Source organism: Sceloporus undulatus, chromosome 5, assembly GCF_019175285.1.
Source record: "Sceloporus undulatus isolate JIND9_A2432 ecotype Alabama chromosome 5, SceUnd_v1.1, whole genome shotgun sequence".
NCBI classification, from domain to species: Eukaryota; Metazoa; Chordata; class Lepidosauria; order Squamata; family Phrynosomatidae; genus Sceloporus; species Sceloporus undulatus.
Genome location: NC_056526.1, coordinates 170,518,802 through 170,537,697, shown reverse-complemented (window position 1 = coordinate 170,537,697; position 18,896 = coordinate 170,518,802). Strand labels below are relative to the sequence as shown.

General features: G+C 39.1%; 1 protein-coding gene across 1 annotated transcript in view; it reads right to left on the bottom strand.

The window, feature by feature from the left end:
* Positions 1 to 1,909: 1,909 nt before the first annotated feature.
* Positions 1,910 to 18,896, bottom strand: part of DNAJB14 (DnaJ heat shock protein family (Hsp40) member B14) — a 30,121-nt gene continuing 13,134 nt past the window's right edge. The window contains exons 5-9 of the mRNA XM_042468360.1: positions 17,354 to 17,536; positions 16,775 to 16,869; positions 14,934 to 15,043; positions 10,633 to 10,805; positions 1,910 to 9,304 (exon numbers count right to left, since the gene is read on the bottom strand). Of these exons, the coding sequence (XP_042324294.1) occupies positions 9,180 to 9,304; positions 10,633 to 10,805; positions 14,934 to 15,043; positions 16,775 to 16,869; positions 17,354 to 17,536 (686 nt within the window). The 3' untranslated portion in view covers positions 1,910 to 9,179. The remainder of the gene's footprint in view (positions 9,305 to 10,632; positions 10,806 to 14,933; positions 15,044 to 16,774; positions 16,870 to 17,353; positions 17,537 to 18,896) is intronic.

Here is an 18,896-nt window from a genome sequence, read left to right as displayed (position 1 = left end):
CCTTAATTCCAAAAAAATATTGTAGGGCTTGGGCAGGATGCTCCATGAATGATGGTCTCTTGTCTAGAGCTTGGAGGGGGCTCCTTTTTGGCATGCTACTTCTCAAAGTCCCTTGGTCAGTATGGTCAGTCTCAGTAAACATCCTGGTTGGATTCTGGGAATTGATCTTCAAGAAGGGATTTTTCCAAGCTCTGTTTTGATTTGATAAGCCTTTCAAACCTTAAAAATGTATGGAAACTGCCACTGATTGAGAAGCACTCCATATATGCCCAGATGTTCTCTTTCATTGAATCCCAGTGTTTTGGGAGCCAAGCCAAAAATATTCTCATTTACAGAAGCAAGTCTTATCTGCTATGACTGCCTATCCTCCTTTAGTGGAACCTGTTTTTAATAGTATGTAGAGCGAGGTCTTGTGGCATCTTTTTGAGACTAACTGAAAGAAAGAAGTTGGCAGCATGAGTTTTGTAGACTTGAGTCTACTTCCTCAGATGCATTTGATCAAATGCATCTGAGGAAGTTGACTTAAGTCTATGAAAGCTCATGCTGCCAACTTCTTTCTTTCAGGTTTCAAAAGTGCTACAAAATCTCTCTACATAGATTCTACTAACACAGCTGTTTTAATAGCTACAGTTCCAAATGCTTACGAGTATGTACAAGAAAATAGCTTGGATTTGGAGACTCTTTGGATATTTCATATTTTGGATAACAGTGGATGAGCATCAGTTCATTTCCCTACAATACTGCAGCCTGATATTTGGTATCCTAGAAGGCATCACAGGTAGCCTCCTGATCTACCTGCCATGAAAGCTTCAGCCATTTTGCCATGCTCACCTCTACCTGTGACTTTTTCCTTCTCTGTCCTGTTATCTGTAAATTCTGCTTTAGTGACTATTGTTGTGTGCCTTCATGTCTTTTCCAATGTATGGTATGTGACTCTATCACGAGGTTTTCTGGGGTTGAGAATGTGTGACTCGCCCAAGGTCACCCAGTGAGTTTCCATGGCTGAGTGGGGCATTTAACCATGAGCTCCAGAGTTCTAGCCCACTGCTCAAACCACTGTATCATACTGGTCCTCACTTAGGCTGCATCCACACTACAGAAACAATCCAGTTTGACACTGCTTTAACTGCCATGGCTCAATGCTACGGATTTCTGGGAATTGTAGTTTTGTGAAACTTTTAGCCTTCTCTGTCAGAGAGTTCTGGTGCCACAACAAACTTCATATCCACAATTCCGTAGCACTGAGCAATGCAAATTAAAGCGGTGTCAAACTGGATTATTTCTGTAGTGAGGATGCATCCTTTAAAAAAAACTTTTAATTAATATTCTGAAAATATACAATACATATCACACACACACACACATATATAAACATTTTATTACATTTTAAGAGGTTATTTTGTATTTCACCTCAGTGCTCCCCTTCCCCGGAGCCATTTTCATCCTTATACTCCAAGTGTGGATGTGTCCTTTGTGTCACTTAGTGACTATGTTGAACCCATTTATTAAGAGAGGAATTATCAGAACTGTTTCCAGATTTGCCTATCCTGGACTCTGTTAACTAAATCCTGTCCAAAGTGGAGGTGAATTTCATTAACATCTCCTTCCCCAACGTCTCTAGAAGACTGGAGAACCTTCTATAATGCTAGCAAATGACTACAAGGGAAGGGGAAATTCATCTCCCTCCCTCCCTTCCTTCCACTGAATCCAAATTCTTTCTATGAGTAGTAAAAAACTTCAATTAGCAGTAGAACAAGAATGGATCAGACTCCTAAAGACTGTAATTAAAATGGTTAATATTCATATAGACTTAGTGTAGTTGAAAAAGAATAATCGGTATATGAATAAGTTATTTCTTTTACTATGCCAGTACCTGGATAAGATGGAGCTATATAATCAGATAGAAATGTTTTATTCACACTGAAAATAATTTTATTTTGATACAAGTTTGATGTTACATTAGTTAAATTACAAATTAATTTTATTTTTTTAAACCTAACCATTACATCTACAGTTAAATAAACATCTCCTTTGTTTAGATGCCACCCTCAATTGCACAGATTTTCATTTGTAAGGCTTCCATTATAGGCTGCCAAAGCATGATTCACAAACAGAGCTCTCATTTTATCAGCACTTCCAAAAGTAACACTGAAGCCCCTTCAAGTTTTTAAAGCTGTCAGTAGATGTCTGACCATTCAGTCCTGAACACCTTTACTTAAAAATAACACTTCTTGTTGCCAGTATAGCTCATTGTCACGTTAAGCTTGTAGAATCTGACGTGTTTTAGGAAATCCAATCCAACAAATCAATAGTCACTATCAGATCATAATCCATGGGCAGCAACTGGTCTGAAAACATCATTTGTCTGTAGGACATTGGTTATTTTTCACAGTGTAGCTTCACGTCGCTGGAGAATACCCATCATACATGGAGTCTCCTTTCCTTTCCTGTAAAAACTAGAATGTCTTCTCTCACACACTTGCCTTGATGGAACGCATTTTATTCAGAATATATACTATGGTTAAAAATTAGCTAAACATGAGGACGTGAACCCAGACTGCATCAGCCACTACAATCTTGTTTGCAAATCTATGGTTAAGTATTACTTCTACACTGGGGGTAGATAGGCTTTAAGGATATTTACTTCTTCTCTCCAATTCAAAGTGATAAGCAACTACTGCCTGTAGAAACGTCCTGTGAACAAAGCATAGTTTAGCAAGATAAGCCATGAATTTCATTGTATGTAGGATCTCAACCAAGTTTCTGCAATAAACCATGGTTAATGTTACTTGCAATTAACTGTTATACTTGCACTGGGCCATAAATTGGTGAAAAAGGGAATGGAGAAATGCAGACCATATGAAAACAGTGTGGGAAAATATTACACAATCAGATGCTGAAATGAAGCTGGAAAATATATACATCAGTGCACACAGTACTGTAAAAGCTTGGGAGTAAGAATTTGGTGCAAAGAAGTGAGGGACAAAATACACATACTAAGCAGCTTGTCAAAGTAACAATTAAACACTGAACTAATCCTTAGTAAAGTGAACATTTGAAAAATAAGATTGTCCCCAAACTGATTAGTCATTTAGAGATATGCTTGTACATTTAAGTCATTTCTATCCTATGGCTACCCTAAGACGAACCAATAATGGGGTTTTCTTGGCAAGATTTTTCAGAGGGGGTTTGCTTTCACCTTTCTTTGAGGTTGAGAGTGTGTGACTTGCCCAAGGTCACCCGGTGGCTTTCTATGGCTGAGTGGGGGATTCAGGCCCTGGTCTCTAGAGTCATAGTACAGTCTTCAAACTACTATATCACACTGGGTCTACTTGGCTTTAAAAAACAGGGAAATTAAGATGCTGACAGATACGAGAATATTACCACTTATTGAATGACTGATGGATTCATAATTAGATCTTTCTTGTATTTTGTAAGCTGGTGATTATTTGATAACTAACCACAGATTTAAAAGATAAAAATAGGCACAGTGCCAAAAGGAGAGGATTGGGAACACAGCAACAGCAACATGTAAACTCAGCAAAAGGCATCAAGCCTTGTCACTAGGCTTATGCTTGTAGCACATTAGTTAAGTCGAGACTATCAGGATACATATTTGGCTTACAGTGTGCCTTTACTTTACGCGAGGGATCCGTTCTGGATTCCCCCGCATAAAGCAAATTCTGCCTAACTCGAGTCCCATTTAAATGAATGGGGCTCATACACATGGTGGTGCGCATGCACCATGAGCGTGTGCCCCATTGTTCCCTCTGGGACGTGCTGCCCCTTCTCCCCGTGCGGCTTTCAGCATATGCAGAAAGCTGCATAAAGCATGCCTGCATATGATGCAGGTGCACTGTATTTACAAAGATGTCAAAAATGGTGACTATTCTTAACCCCCCCCCCCCCAAAACAAACCCAAATCCCATGCTTCAAGGGGATCTTTTATAAATCATGGTAATCTGGAAGGCGAATTAAGTAAGTGCTAGTTCAGACCATAAGCCATGTAAAGCAGGGGTGAGCAACTATGGAAGGCTAGAGGGCTGCAATTGCTCCCAAGGAGACTTTGGTGGGCCACCTTACTCCCATTAAAAAAATCCTCCCTCCAAGCACCCTCAAAGGGACATGGTCCTACTTTTGGGGCCTTCCTCAGCTATTTTAGGCTCGGCAGTGGGCATTTTAATAATAGAAAGTGAACAGAAATCACTTTGTTTTTTTAAAAAAAGCCTCGCTGGGAAAGTTTTTCACACTCCAGAGAGTAACTTCATTAAAAACTTTTTTTGGAAGATTTTGCATTTTTAACTTCTTTTAAAAAATTATTTTATTCAGCATTATACAAACAAAACATGACAACAAACAAAATACGTTTTGTCTATAATTTCCAGGCATCACTCTGGGTCATGGTTTAATTTGTTTTTTCAACAACAACAACAACAAAACTCATCTGAAGGTTAATTATTTTTGACATTATTTTTTACTTCTTGGTTAGTATTTTTTTTTACCTATGAGAGATCCAGAAGGCTTCCAAACTTGGTGAAAATGCCCTCCCCATCTCCTAAAGGACATTGTGTAGCCTTGGAGGCTACAAAAATGGTCCCCTGTGATTGTACTTTTCCCACCCCTGATTTAAACAGAACAGAAACACTTTTAACCTTATGCAGCTTCACCAAAATGGGCTTCACCAAAAGCTGCACTCTTAACTAGGTGTAAACTGGACAATGAGTATGGAAGGGCTGAATTACATGTAAACTATCTGTGACTGGCTTAGCAAGCATTTTTGCCTTTTTCCTGAAACATGAATAGACAACATGTAGCCATCTAGATGTTGTTGCAGTCCTGTTATCGATAAGGGACACCAGTTGGCCATCCTGATTTTAGTTCCACATTTGACTGCTAACAGGTTTAGACAGGGGGAAATAGCTTTCATGGAAAGAGTTTGCCATCCACTTCCCCAACAACATAACTGTAATCAAAATCTTACAGCTACTTTCAAGTAAGAATAAAAGCACAATTCTATGGTCAGTGTCTGGCAGATGTCTGGCACTGGAGGACCTAGCAATTCCTAGAGAGGTGTTCTCTCAGGTAAAAGCAGTGTTTTTGTTATTTGCATTTCCCCCACATTCATGGGGGTCCTGTGCTCCTAACACCATCAAATGTGGAGGGAAAAGTGTTTAAGTAGCTTAACTTTATGTATTATTTGGAAACAAGTTCCACTAGTTTCAACAGGTGTTATTTCAACTGTATGATTTGGACTGAAAGACAAACAGGCAGGCTCTTATTTGCACAAGGCTTTCCTCACCACTCCTATCCATACAGCCCTCCACCTACAGAAAGGGTTGAGGGACCACTACAGACAGTGCATGATGTCACATGGTGAGCTGCAACAAAAGAAAGGAAATGATGGGAAGGAAAGACAACCTGTAAGAGGAGAATTGCCTTCTATGGGAAGAGCATAGGTCAGGGGTAGGCAACCTTTTTGAGCCGGGGGCCGGGTTGCTGTCCCTCAGACAACTGGGGGGCCGAAGCCAAAAAATAAATAATTAACTATTTTTTTTAAAAAAAATTAAATATATAAATAAACCAGGACAAATGTAGGACAAAATTTTCAAATGGAAGACACTTTTTTTAAAAAATGGAGGACATGCGAAAAAATTTGCTGTTTTTTCCCTACCCCTGGCATAGGTTTACAATGGCAATGTTCACCATTTAAGATGAACTTCCAAGTAATGGGTGGGAATCATGCAGCTCTCCCAATGTTGTTGACTGCATTCCTACTATTCTGTATCAGTTAAGGCTGCTGAGACTTGGGAGTCCAACACTATAAGACTCCATGATCCCCTTCATTGTAAGTGACATAAGTTCCATGTATTACTATCATAAACTTTTAAACATATGCTCCATGAATATGAGTTCAGCCACAGGTTCCCCAGTATCATCATTGCTGTTACTTGTAGTTTGGGAGAACAGTGTTAGCAGATTAGCTTTTCTACCAACTAAATTCTCTGAGGTGAATCCATTCTGTTTCCACAAAACCACGGCAATGATCTTGAAAGTATTTTAACTGTCGGTTACCAATGGATTATTTAGCCTTTGTTTATCAATTGCTAGAAGATGGCTTTGTTGGCTCATGAAAAGCCACTTTGAGAAATTCAAACTTCAGTCAATAAATGCCCAGGTGTATAGGTAGGCCCAGTAAAACAATGAAGTAATTATAGATTCAAAGAATCTCACCCCATTGTACATAAGGTCCTTTAGTTGTGGCCTCCTTCAAAACCATTTGGTGATGCAGCTATATACATCAGAAATATGGAAAGGATGGCCCCCAGATCCCTCTTGGACACCTCAATTTATTTATTTTTTTGGCAAATAATAATAATAATAATAATAATAATAATAATAATAATAGATTTGCCTCCAGGAACAGTAATTTTACATTATTGGGAGGAGGTGAGATAGTGTTAAAAAAATAATAGAAGTGAACTTAGTCATTACAGTTGGGGGGGGGGGGGAATACCACACACACACAACACACAAAAGAGTGTGTGATCTGGGGCAGGTCCCTGGAAAACAAACTTGCTTACTCTTTTCATATATATTTGGTCGGAAGTTGCCCATAATGGCATATTTACGATCCACGCAAATCCAACCATTCTGAAAGAAACCACTTAAGACTTCTGTCTCTGCCATATTGCCCTTATAAAATAGGAATGCAAGAAGTCTAGCAGCCAAATTTCAGCCCTTAAATCCATTGTAGGTTGCATTGCACCAGATAACACACACAAAATACAAAGAATTCTACAAACAAAGCTGGAAGTCCCACTTTCAGTTTTGAAAACCTCCATTTGGGGTTGGGGTGGGGAACAAGCAAAGCTATAGCTCCTGGATGCTTACAGGAGTGAAAATACTGGCATATTCTACCATGGGGTGGAGGTGTATCAGTTATGGGCAGATTGAAAAAAAGGCCCTGGATGTCCCATAAGGCTCACAGGACTACAACAGCTTACTGTAAATTAAAAGAAGCAAATTATGAAAGGGGGGACTCTTATATATGATATTGCACATAACATTTAAGCAAATTTTGCAAATTTACACATACTGTATATTCTACAAAATAAACTAAACAAATGGAGTTTAAATATATTAGATGGATGATGAAGAAGGAAACCTACTTTGGTGAAGAAGGGGGCAAGAACTAAACAGAATCTCTTATATACATATTCTCAAGCATTATTGTATATTGGACCCACACCTTGAATATGGAAGTGAAACAAATTGAAAGGAAGAACAATTATTCTGCTCAGTTATTGAAGCTCTTATTTTTAAACATTTTTCCCCAATTGCTGTTACTTCCGCAACTCACAGCCATTCTGTTCTGGTATTCTTCTTCATCTGTAACGCATTTCAGATACATGCTACAAAAAGTTTATACAAAAACAGCCATAATTTGGAACAGCAGCTATGAAATCATGATTGATGCATCCAGATAGTTAGCCATTGAAAGGCTCTCATGTGTTTGTAGAACTTTTGCTCCAAAATGAATAACCAAACTTTGTGTTCGAATAGTCCTCTAAATCAAAGGTAATGGATTTACAAACCTCTTTAGAAACATTTAATCTATTTTTTTTTAAATACTTACTTATATGAATTAGATCTCACTGAATTCCTTTACTATGGGGGGAAATGGTACGCTACATCTTTTGGTGATATAAGTTGAAATAATTTTGCAGATTCCTACTATTTTCTAAGACAACCCACAGTTGCTGCCCGTACAACAAATCATGGAAAGTTAAAAAAACAAACTAAATATTTTTTGTGGCAGAATTTGATGTGCAATAGCTTACAAACATTAGCTAAAATCCTCATTTCACAGGCACCAGGTCTGCAGTGTTCATGTTCTCCAAAACTGCATTTAGATTAGCAAGTGATTACATGCATGTTTTCTATATGCTTCCTCAAAATCTGATCACTTCCATTATTTAGTGCTACTCAATGCTCTTTATAAAAATATATCTTCCATACATCTGGACTGAAACACCTGCTATATGTCTTCTTAGTTGGCATCACTGGGCAAATGTGAAGTTCCAGGTACAACTGATAGCAGCAATTCAAGACAACCTGAGAATCAGCAAAATGGTTCAAAGGCACACGGCTGAACTTCACGAACAACTTTCTTGATCAGTCTAATGTCCAGGAAAATCAGTGCTGTATGTTAACAAAAATGCCAGGCTGCCAAATTGTTATTTTTAAACACCAATGTATATCAAGCTTGCTTCTGGAATCACAGCACAACCTAGGACATTCCATGCCTCCCATGTTGGAAGAATTTGTCTGTGACTCACATTTTAAAAAGGGTAGTGGAGGAATGCAGCAGCAGTACTGGCTTTATTACACTATTTAGAGTACCAAAGAACAGAATGCTAAATGCACTCAGTACTAAATGACATTTTTGTACATTTATCTTTTAGGGCGATTATGTTTCATTCAGCAAGAAATAGCCTGGTACATTTATTAACACTGTCACTGCTTAGATATGAAGTGTTAAATCTGCAACAGGAATGCTGATACTCTGGTAGAAAACTACTTTAATCAACCATTTTAATTACAAATCAAAATGGCTTATTAAGAAAAAGATACTAAATTTCTTCAAGCTAGAATTTTATGCAAAAAGTTGTTTTTTTCTTTCAATTCCACGCACTTGCTATCTCAGTAAAGAATGATGTAGTCATATCATTTATTCCATCCATGAGATTAAAAGTTTTAATGACTCTAAATATGCTTTCTGATATTTCTTTAACATATTTATATACACTCTAGTGTTCTTTTCCCACATGTATTTACATGGCAAGTATTTTAGAAGGAAAATCACTATGTCTACATTTCTACAAGTGTAGCCAGCCAATCTGAGCTACTTCTTCCTTGTAGAAGAGTTCACAGAAGCATGGGAAGTAAAATTTAAAGGACAATTCAATGATGTAAACAAACTGTGTCATATATTTCAAACTAAAAGGCTATTAAATGATATTGGAACTTCAGGATAAGGTTTTTGGAAACAGCTACACAGTAGTTTTACATCCCGCTTTTTAGCTGTCATGACAGAACAGTATTTTCTCAGTTTACAGATTTTTTTTTCTTTTTAATCATATAGAGATTGTGTACTTCAGTGCAGTATGGGCCAAAACTCATCCTCCTCGATAGATACTGGTCAATCGTTCTAGTTCTTTGCAGTTATCCATAGAGATGGCTTCTGCTTTCCTTCGGAGTCGTTCATCCCGGTACACTTTTGCTGCATACAGTAAATCTGTTTCTATACAAGCAAGAATCAAATGTAAGAAAGACAACAGCTGTGCACTGTTACATAATTCTTCTGTATTATACCAACATTAAATTAAAATAATTTAGACCATGTCCTATCTTCTAAAGACTGTCCTGGTATGAGTGAAACCACTAAATAGCAAGAGCTGCTATTCAATTCACACAATCTCTTCAGAAGGATAACATGCTTGATGGTAATGAAAGCCTCTGAAAGACCTAGGATAATCCAACAGACCAGCAGTCTCCTCGTCTATCTACCAGCAAAGATCATTCCCAGAGACTGAACAAGTCAATTCTGGGACCAAAACAGGCATTTAGAAAATCAGTTTCAATCAAGTTGTTTCAGCAACCAAACATCTTGCTCAGGAAGGGCATGTTAGTCACTGGCCACTAGAACTGCTACCACCTCCATTAAAGAAGCTGCAATCCTGCCTAACTTAGCAAGGAATTTATGACATCCTGAACCCAACTGGTTGTCTTTTACCTGATAGATATAGTAAGCCAAGAATGACTTGTAGTTGGCTGGACTTGGCCAAACATTCTTGAACTGTAAAAACTCAGTCATCTAACAAACAGAACCACATAATGATCTGTACACCTGTACTAATTTAATCTAAATCAAGTAACCTTAGTGTCTGGAACAGTACCTTCTGATAAAGTGGTCTGCAACTGAGAAAGCAGATCTGTGAGCAGTATCTGGATCTGATGCAAACATGTTAGGTTGAATTTACCTGATTTGGGTGATTGATAGCTAATTGCATAAATTAAATAAACTGACAGGAGCAGGGTGTATTGGTACAGTGGGGCCTTCCCTTGAGCTCCAGATCCCCCCCACGTAAGGGAAATTCTGCATATGCGTGCGCCCCATTGTAAATAACTGGGTGTGTGCTCACGATGCAGTGTATGTGCCATGGGTATGCGTGCCATTTATTTATTCATTGCACAGCTTCAGTGTAAGCTTGAAGCTGTGTATAGTGCGCCCGCATGGGGCTTGGCTGTGTGTGTGTGTGTGTGTGTGTGTGTGTGTGTGTGTGTTGAGTCTTAATGTGGCAGGTATTTGTTCTCACAAGTTCAAGTGGACCATTTTAATGTCTTCCACCTTTGCAGATCTCAATATAAAAGTAAGTGTGAAACTGGTGGGGATGTGAGAATAACCCTAACTTGACAGACCTTCCACAGGATACAGGTGGCTGAAACTCTCTTAAGTTAATTTCTCTTAGAATTCAAGCCCGTTACCTCCTAATATCTGGAGTAATACAACATTTTAACATTATGCTTCTGTTTGAAAAATATTACATGCCAGCTGACAGTTCAACTTACTTTGTTGTCTCTCTTTCCAACAATTATTTCGGATATTTGACACATAGTCCTCTTCCACACTCTTTTCTATCTTCTGCAAATTTGTACCCTTATATTCATTTTTAAAGTCTTTGTTGACATAATAAGGAATGCGCAAGTTTTCTGTCTTCATCTCAATGGTCTGCCCTGATCCTCTGTAAAGAGACCCCATACTGATTGTTAGTCTGTATTATTATTATTATTTTATTATTAAAGTTGTATAGCACAGCATTAAAACACAGTCATCAGTTTAAAAGGCCTGGCATTGGAAGGATAGTAGGGATGGTGCCATCCTGGCCTCTCTAGGGAGTTCCAAAGCTTGGAAGCAACCACTGAGAAGGCCCTCTCTTTAGTTCCCACCAAATGTGCCTGAGAGGGTGGTGGACAGAGAGAAGGGCCTTTCCTGATGATTTCAATACTATGGTAGGCTTATACAGGGGATATGTTCCTTCAAATAGCCTGGACCCAAGCTGTATAAGGCTATATAGGTAAAAACCCAGTACTGTACTCTGAATTGTGCCCGGAAACGGACTGGCAGCCAATGGAGCTGTTACAACAAGGGAGTTGTATGTTCCCTGTAACCAGCTCCAGTTAACAACCTGGCTGCAGCTCTTTAGACCAGCTGAAGTTTCTGAGCACTTTTCAAAGGCAGCCCCATATTGAACGCATTACAGTAATCCAGACGGGATGTAACCAAGGCATTTACAACCGTGGTCAGATCTGACTTTTCCAGGAATGGGCACAGTTGGCGCACAAGTTTTAGCTGTGCAAAAGCACTACCTGGGCTTCCAGGCTCAGCGCTGAATCCAGAAGTACCCTCAAACTACAGCTTCCTTGGAATTAGGTGGAAAGGAGTGATAGAGCTGGGTATCATCTGCATACAGGTGACACCTTACTCCAAAACTCCAGATGACCTTTCCCAGCAGTTTCATATACTGTAGATGTTTAAAAGCATAGGGGACAGGACTGAGCCCTGAGGGACCCCACAGGCCAATGGCCAAAGAGTCGAACAGGAATCGCCTAGCACCACCTTCTGAGAATGCCCCTCCAAAAAAGAATGGAGCCACTGTAGAACAGTGCCTCAAAGTTCCATCCCAGAGAGGTGATTCAGAAGGATACCATGGTCGATGGTATTGAAAACCACTGGGAGGCCCAGTAAAATCAACAGGGACACACTCCCCCTGCCCAGTTCCCTGTGTAGGTCATCCATCAAGGCGACCAAAGCAGTTTCTGTCCCATAGCCAGGTCTGAAACCAGACTGACATAGCTCTAGATAATCTGTTTCATCCAGGAACCCCTGAAGTTGGGAAGCCATCATATGCTCCAGCACCTTGCCCACAAATGGAAGATTGGAGACTGGTCTGTAATTATTTAGTACAGTAGGATCCAGAGAATTTTTTTTTCCAAAAGAGGTTTTATCACAGGCTCCTTCAGGCATGTTGGGACCCTGCCTTGCTGTAAAGAAGCATTAACCACTTCCCTTACCCACTCCACCAGTCCTCCTCTGGCCTGTTTAATAAGCCAGGAAGGGTAAGGGTCTAGTATACGTGTAGTGGCTTTCACCTCTCCAAGGATCCTGTCCACATCATCAGGCTGCACAAATTAAAATGTATCCATCAATACTGGACAAGCAGGAGCCAAGGTTGCATCCAGTGAAACTGTATCAGCTCTGGTGTCTAAGTCAGAGTGAATCTGAGCGATTTTATCAACAAAATGGTGAGCAAATTCTTCACAGCGAACTAATGAGTGGCACATATTTTCCTCAGGACCAGATTGTAACTGATCCCTCAACACTCAAAACAGCTCAGCTGAACGATTTTGTGCAGCCCCCCCAAAAGCCTTTTTTTTTTTTTTTTGCTGCCTTTATTGCATCACCATATGTCTTCAGGTAAATTTTAGCCTGTTTTTTGGTCAAATTCATCTGAATTTTCTGCCACTGGCACTCTAAACTCTGTCTTGTTTGCTTCGTTGCTGTCAGATCCTTAGAGAACCAAAGGGCTGCTTTAGCACCACTCCGTGAGACTGAATGCTTAGGAGTGTCATGTCAACTGCCTTGGTCATTTTTCCATTCTGGGAACTGTAGTTTATTGTGGCACCAGAGCTCTCTCACACAGAAGGCTACATGTCTCACAAAACTACAGTCCCCAGAATTCCCTAGCATTGAGCCAGGACAGTCAAAACAATCTCAAACTGGATTATTTCTGCAGTATGTTTTGGACCTAACTCTGAACCAGCTGTCCTAGCTTAGTATCCTTCATATGCATCACATTACAACTTTCATGCTATATGGAGGGCTATAGAAGTTGGAATCCAACACCAGTTTTGGGACAGATAGGTAAGCTTGAGGAGGAAATGCTAGCAAGCATCATCAATATTAACAACCAAGACAGAACTACAGTGAAACATACACTGAAAGCCGGAAGAAACAATGGCGTGCATGCCCATGGCACACGCGCCCCGCCCCGCCCACGAGCCCCATTACTTGTAATGGTGCTCGAGTATATGTACATTTTGTTTTATGCGGGGGGTCCAGAACAGATCCCTGCGTAAAACAAGGGCACACTGTACAATGAACTGCTTCTGAAACCACTTCAAAAGCTAATGGACTCCTCGTTGTTGCCTTGGTGTTTGATATTCCGCAATCCCTTTTCTCTTCTACATGGCTGGTTTGCCAAAATTTGTTTGAAGCTTGTGACAATGAATCAAGCAATTTTCTAAGTTTTACTGCTCCTGTTCATTAGGACAGCATATATTAAATAACCTGTAAAACAACAGGGAAAATTCATTCCTATTCAAAGAAATAAGGGATAGGTACAGATCATAGTAGTGGTTAATCTTTGCAGTTTAATCTTCTGAACAAAGCTTTGGTGGTAGCAAACCTTTTGATAATGGAAACAGCCAAGCTGATTCATCACTCTTAGAAATCCAATAATCCACAACTGCAGTGTGAACTTATTCCATGCCTTCAGGACAAGCTAGCAGTCACTGAGTTCTGAAAAACTACTGTTTCATGCAACTGGAAATTAGCTGGCCACTAACACCACTATAGTAATAGACTTTACTTGGAAGATCTGATAGACGTATGTAATGGAAAGTGTAGTAATATGTTTTAAACAATCTAAACAGGAAGTTTAAATAAAATCATTCTTTCCCCACAACTGCCACTCACATTTGAATTTCTAAAAATCAAACACAGCCATGCATTTAAATTATTGCCTGAATTAGTGAGTCAGTTCTTGCCAAATTCAAACAATTTTGCCAATGCACTACTGCACATACACAAGAGGGAACTATCAACAGACTCAAGGTAACTATAAGGTTTACATATACATAAAATAACCGGGGGGGGGGGGGGGGGAGAGTCTTAAAGGAGACTCCTAGATCATACATTAAGACTCAAGTGGCATGGAGCAGATTTCATTCAGCTGACCACCCAAAAAAAGCTGATAATCAAGTGTAATTTCTTCGTAACTACTGAGATTTCCAAAAATGTTCCAGAGATGCAAGTGAAAGCTGGTCAAAGAAACCAGTGGACATATCCAAAATGTTAATGTAGCTAGTACTGGGCAAAAATATTCCCCTGAAGCACCTCAAAGTGAAATGCGAAAACCTAAGATATATTTTTAAAAAGACTTAAACACCCAATAAGGGGCATCACTAGGGATGTCCTGGACCCCATTTCATTCTGTTAGATTTTGTTTTATTTATGAAGTTGCAATGCCAGTTTTCTCTAAAACTTAACGTTAAGAAGTGAACCACAACTAAAGTAATTAGTTTCACCAAAAGCTCTGCTTTACCTCCTAAGTAATCTACTTTGCTGAAGACAGTCTGATTCAAACAGTGCAACCGTTTCCAAAGTAAAGGGCAAACCTTGAAAGGAACTTTTCACAGCAACAATCTCCTGTAACAGCAATGTTTTTGGTGGGGGTAGGGTGGGAGAGCTGGACTATACCAATAGGAAGGGATGAGAAGGCAAGATTCAGCAAACCCTAAGTCAACTATTACAAAGGCAGCACAGGCCCATAATAAGCTTATCATTCATCAATACTGAGCTTCTATTCCAACCGATGTTTAGAAGAGAATAGCAACACAGCAGAAAACATAGAATTTATCTCTTTTGAATCCTTTAATGTTCACAAACCTGGACAACAGGGTTAATTATCAATTATATTAACTCTGACTTAGTGCAAATGTGAAAGACACAATTTCCATTATTCAGCCATTGGGGAAAAAACCCTCTATTTTAAAATGACCATATTTAGTATACAATTATCTCTACTTACGATCTTGGATATAAGGAATAAGGAGGATTAGAAACCATCAGCTGGCTCAGCAAAGAGACAAGGATCAGCACAATAACTGGCATTAGCTGAATGAACATAGAGAAGCCACCCTGGAAAATGAAAAAGTTGGACAAAATATTATTCACTGTGGGGCTGGTTTTTTTTCGTTGAAAGGAAAATAATTCTGCTGTCACCCTTCTGTGTCCTTAGGCAAGAACTATTTGAAACCAAAGTCCCACATAACATGAAAGCTTATGAAAGTAGCTGTGCAAGCTAACTAAGTTTGTTTCACTGATGATCTGTTGTTGTTTTTTTGCAATGCAAGATTGGTTCCTTATCTGTATACTTCACCTCCCTTCCTGTCATTAAATGCATCAGATTTGTTGTCTCTTCAGTGGATGCCCTGAAGTATTTAATTATCCTGTCAAGCAACTAACAAAAGAAAATGATCTGAAAATATTACAAAGTATAAGCCACTGATCTAGAGATGACAATACATTTTCAAGTTTCAGTAGCTGCTCCAAAACTACTATTGACCAGGGTCATTTTCTGAACTCTGAACTCCATTCATTTTGTAGCTAAATAGAAAAGATATTCTTGCAAGGTATTGAGATTTATATTAAATGGGCTTAATAAAGATTCATGAACTGAAATAAACAATACTATCATTCCACATGTTTGAACACAATTTTGAGTATAATATACTTAGAAATATATACTGGGCTCTTTTTGTTTTCTTGTTTATTTAAGACCTTTTGTCTTTGCCCCTGTATTCTGCTACTGCCTGACAGCTATTTATATATCTTCCATTATTTCTGGATCACAAAGCTTGTATAACAACTGATGTGAAAAGCAACTGATCCTACCATTATCCATCGTTGGCAGCGGTAGCTTTGAAAAGGCATACAATTTAGAGTATTTTTTTCAAGATCAGCTAAGTCTACTCTAAAATGTCAACACTACAAATGTGGCAAGATCTGTAAACTTCGTATTTAAAAGTAGGCAAGTATTCCACTATTTTGGTACATAAGACATTGCAGTACTATTAGGCAGACCAGAAATGGAAGATGACAAAGACTTCTTTCCCATTAAGAGCTGAATAGAAGAAGGCATTTCAGTAGGTTTGCTCAGTTCCTCATTCGCCTAAGCCAACACCGGGGGCAGGTTGCTAGATCCAACCTTTTGCAGGCAAAATGATGCCAGAGGCATGATTGTACTTGACAACATTGGGTCCTTGGCTGAAGCACCAGCTGAACCCTGTTATTATTTCTGATCAGAGATGGACACAACTGACAATTCCCCTCTCTTCCTCACCGGGAGAGGGCTTGTCAAATCCTCCATGGGCTGGAGGTTTCCTAGTTCTCATGTAAAACACCTCCTTAAAAATAGTTCACACTTTTCTGGGAGTAAGTGACAAGGAAAACAGTGGAGTTAGATATAAGTCAGTATGCATATGATTCTATTATTATATTATATTATTTAAAATATAAGCTATGAGTAGTATTAAGTGTTTAACTTTTTGTATCTGATTAATATGAAGATATTGACTACGAGCCTGAACAGACAGGTCAAAATAAAGCTGCTTCAGGTCACTTTGGAGGTACGCTGTTTAAATGACACATGGATCTTAAGAAGACAGAAGCTGCGCCAAAGCTGTGCTTTAACAGCCTCTTAGGATACATGCATCATTTAAACAGTATACCTCCAAAGTGACCCGAAGCAGCTTTATTTTGGCCTGTCTGTTCAGGCCCTAAGTTATCAAGCTGCTGGCATACTGCTTTTTAATTTTACCCTAAGAAAGAGTATCCCAGAAAAGATAAGCTCACTAAAGACAAACATACATCACCCCGCTCCTCTTCTCTTTCATGTCCACTGTGACGATGCTGATTATGATGACTGTATCCAGACCGTCCATTGGAAAAGGAATGTACACTACCTACAAAGGAAGCAATATACCACACTGAAAAAACATGAACACAATGAAAGAGATTTTGCTATAATCCTATAGAAAGACATTACAATGTAAAGTGCAATACAAAACAGGGCAAGCATCCTTTTGCCCTTTCGAGAAAAGCACATACCTTTTGGGGGTGTATATTTTATTGAAATTTAGCTTTTGGTAGGTGACATAAGCTTTCAGGTTTCACAAATCTCTTCCTCAGATCTGAGAAAGGCCAACTAAGTTCCAAGCAACATTATCAGACCACATGAAGTAACTCATAGGAGTTATGTTCTATCCTACGGGAACCTCCCTATTATCATCCAATGGTAGCAAGCAATTATAACTACAGTGTTTACTGAATGTCAAGCAGACTAGATGCTAAAAGGAATTTTACTGCAGAAGGTGGGGAGAAATTTGGGATTAAATGGCAGTGGTAAAGTGACACTACATGATACACTTGTTTCAGTTGATAAAGTACCTGTTGGGAATGCTCCTCCAAAGAACATGTTGAAAAGGTCCTCAGGAGTGATATCTGCTTCACAGCCCCTGTGGAAGTTAAATCTACCATTGCCAGGATGACTGCATGGCTCTTCACCACCTGTGAGGTCATACTGCTTTCTTTTTTCTGGATTGCTTAACACAGCATATGCATTTCCAATCTCTGAAAAGCAAAATACCAGAGGGCAGGAGAAGACGTTTAAAAAAACAGTAACAATTTATATTGTATAAATTATACAAGCAGTAAATGAATGCTAAGTAGCAGTTGCATTTGCTCATAAGTGAGGTGCTCAACCAGAATGCTTCAATTGCACTGCACACTCCCACACTACACACAGACATAAGAACAGTATTAAAATGTATGGAAGCTACTATGCACAACATGATTTAAAAACCATCACATCTTGTTCCCCATTTCTTCCCTTTGAAAACACCTGGAAATGTAAATAAATATATCCCCATGGTAACAAGATCAAAAGGCACTGTGCTGCAAAAGATACTGATTAATATGTCCATTGTCTCTGAAAGCATGTTCAACCTTGAACAAACTTACAAATCTATCTTCATCTGTGATTTTGGCACCAAATTTGCTCAAAAAAGAAGAAAGACAGCTAAATTTGACTGACTGAAAAGCTGGTAGATTTTAGGGAGAAAGTCTGTGTTCTCAATTTCTGAATGGCATCAGAGAAGACTTCCCACCATCACTCCCTTTCAGGGAAGACTACAGGTCAAACTGGAGGGCTAAGGAGAGAGGTGTGCACTATTTCTACATTTTTCCATTTCCATGAACAGGGAAAGCAGCTTCCACGATCAGACTCTTTTGCTCTCCTCTTCCTAAAACTCAGCAGAAGCCACTGAAGCCACACCCTTCACACTGAGAATACATTCCTTGCAAATACCTCCCAGTCCAGAAGCTCCTGTGTCACTTCATTCCAACTACAAGTAGATTTATTTTAGGAACAAGGAAGTTGTTTTTCACCCCACAAATTGACTGACAGAGCAGGCAATTTCAAAATCTCTCTTACTTTCTGTTACTTAAGTCCTTGTTTCCTTCCCTCTTGTTCTTCACCTTTGCAGTCCCTCTACAGTCCCTCTTGCCACTAGTCTCTCTCAATCCCACATTCCACACTGGAGGGAAACAGCCAAGAACCTCTGCACCAACTTCATTTGTTTTGTTCACAAAGACTGTTTAAGCAACAAACAAAAAACAATAATATGACAAGGGGTGCTGCTTCAGAAGAGAAAAAAATAATATACGGTATCAGCCCTTTGCCATTCTTTCTACTTTCAGTGCAGGTGACAGCATGCTGTATCCACTTGGTGAAAACGCACTCTACCTTCATTCACAAGCACTTCCATATTCTTGCTGGATAGAAGGAGTAATTTTTGGCTTCCAAACCAACAAAATATAACATATTTTGGACATATAAACTAACTGCAGAATTGCTGTTTGGAGTCCCTCTTTGGGAAAATGATGGGATATCAATAGAATTGAACTGATTCAATTCAAATGAAATCAATAA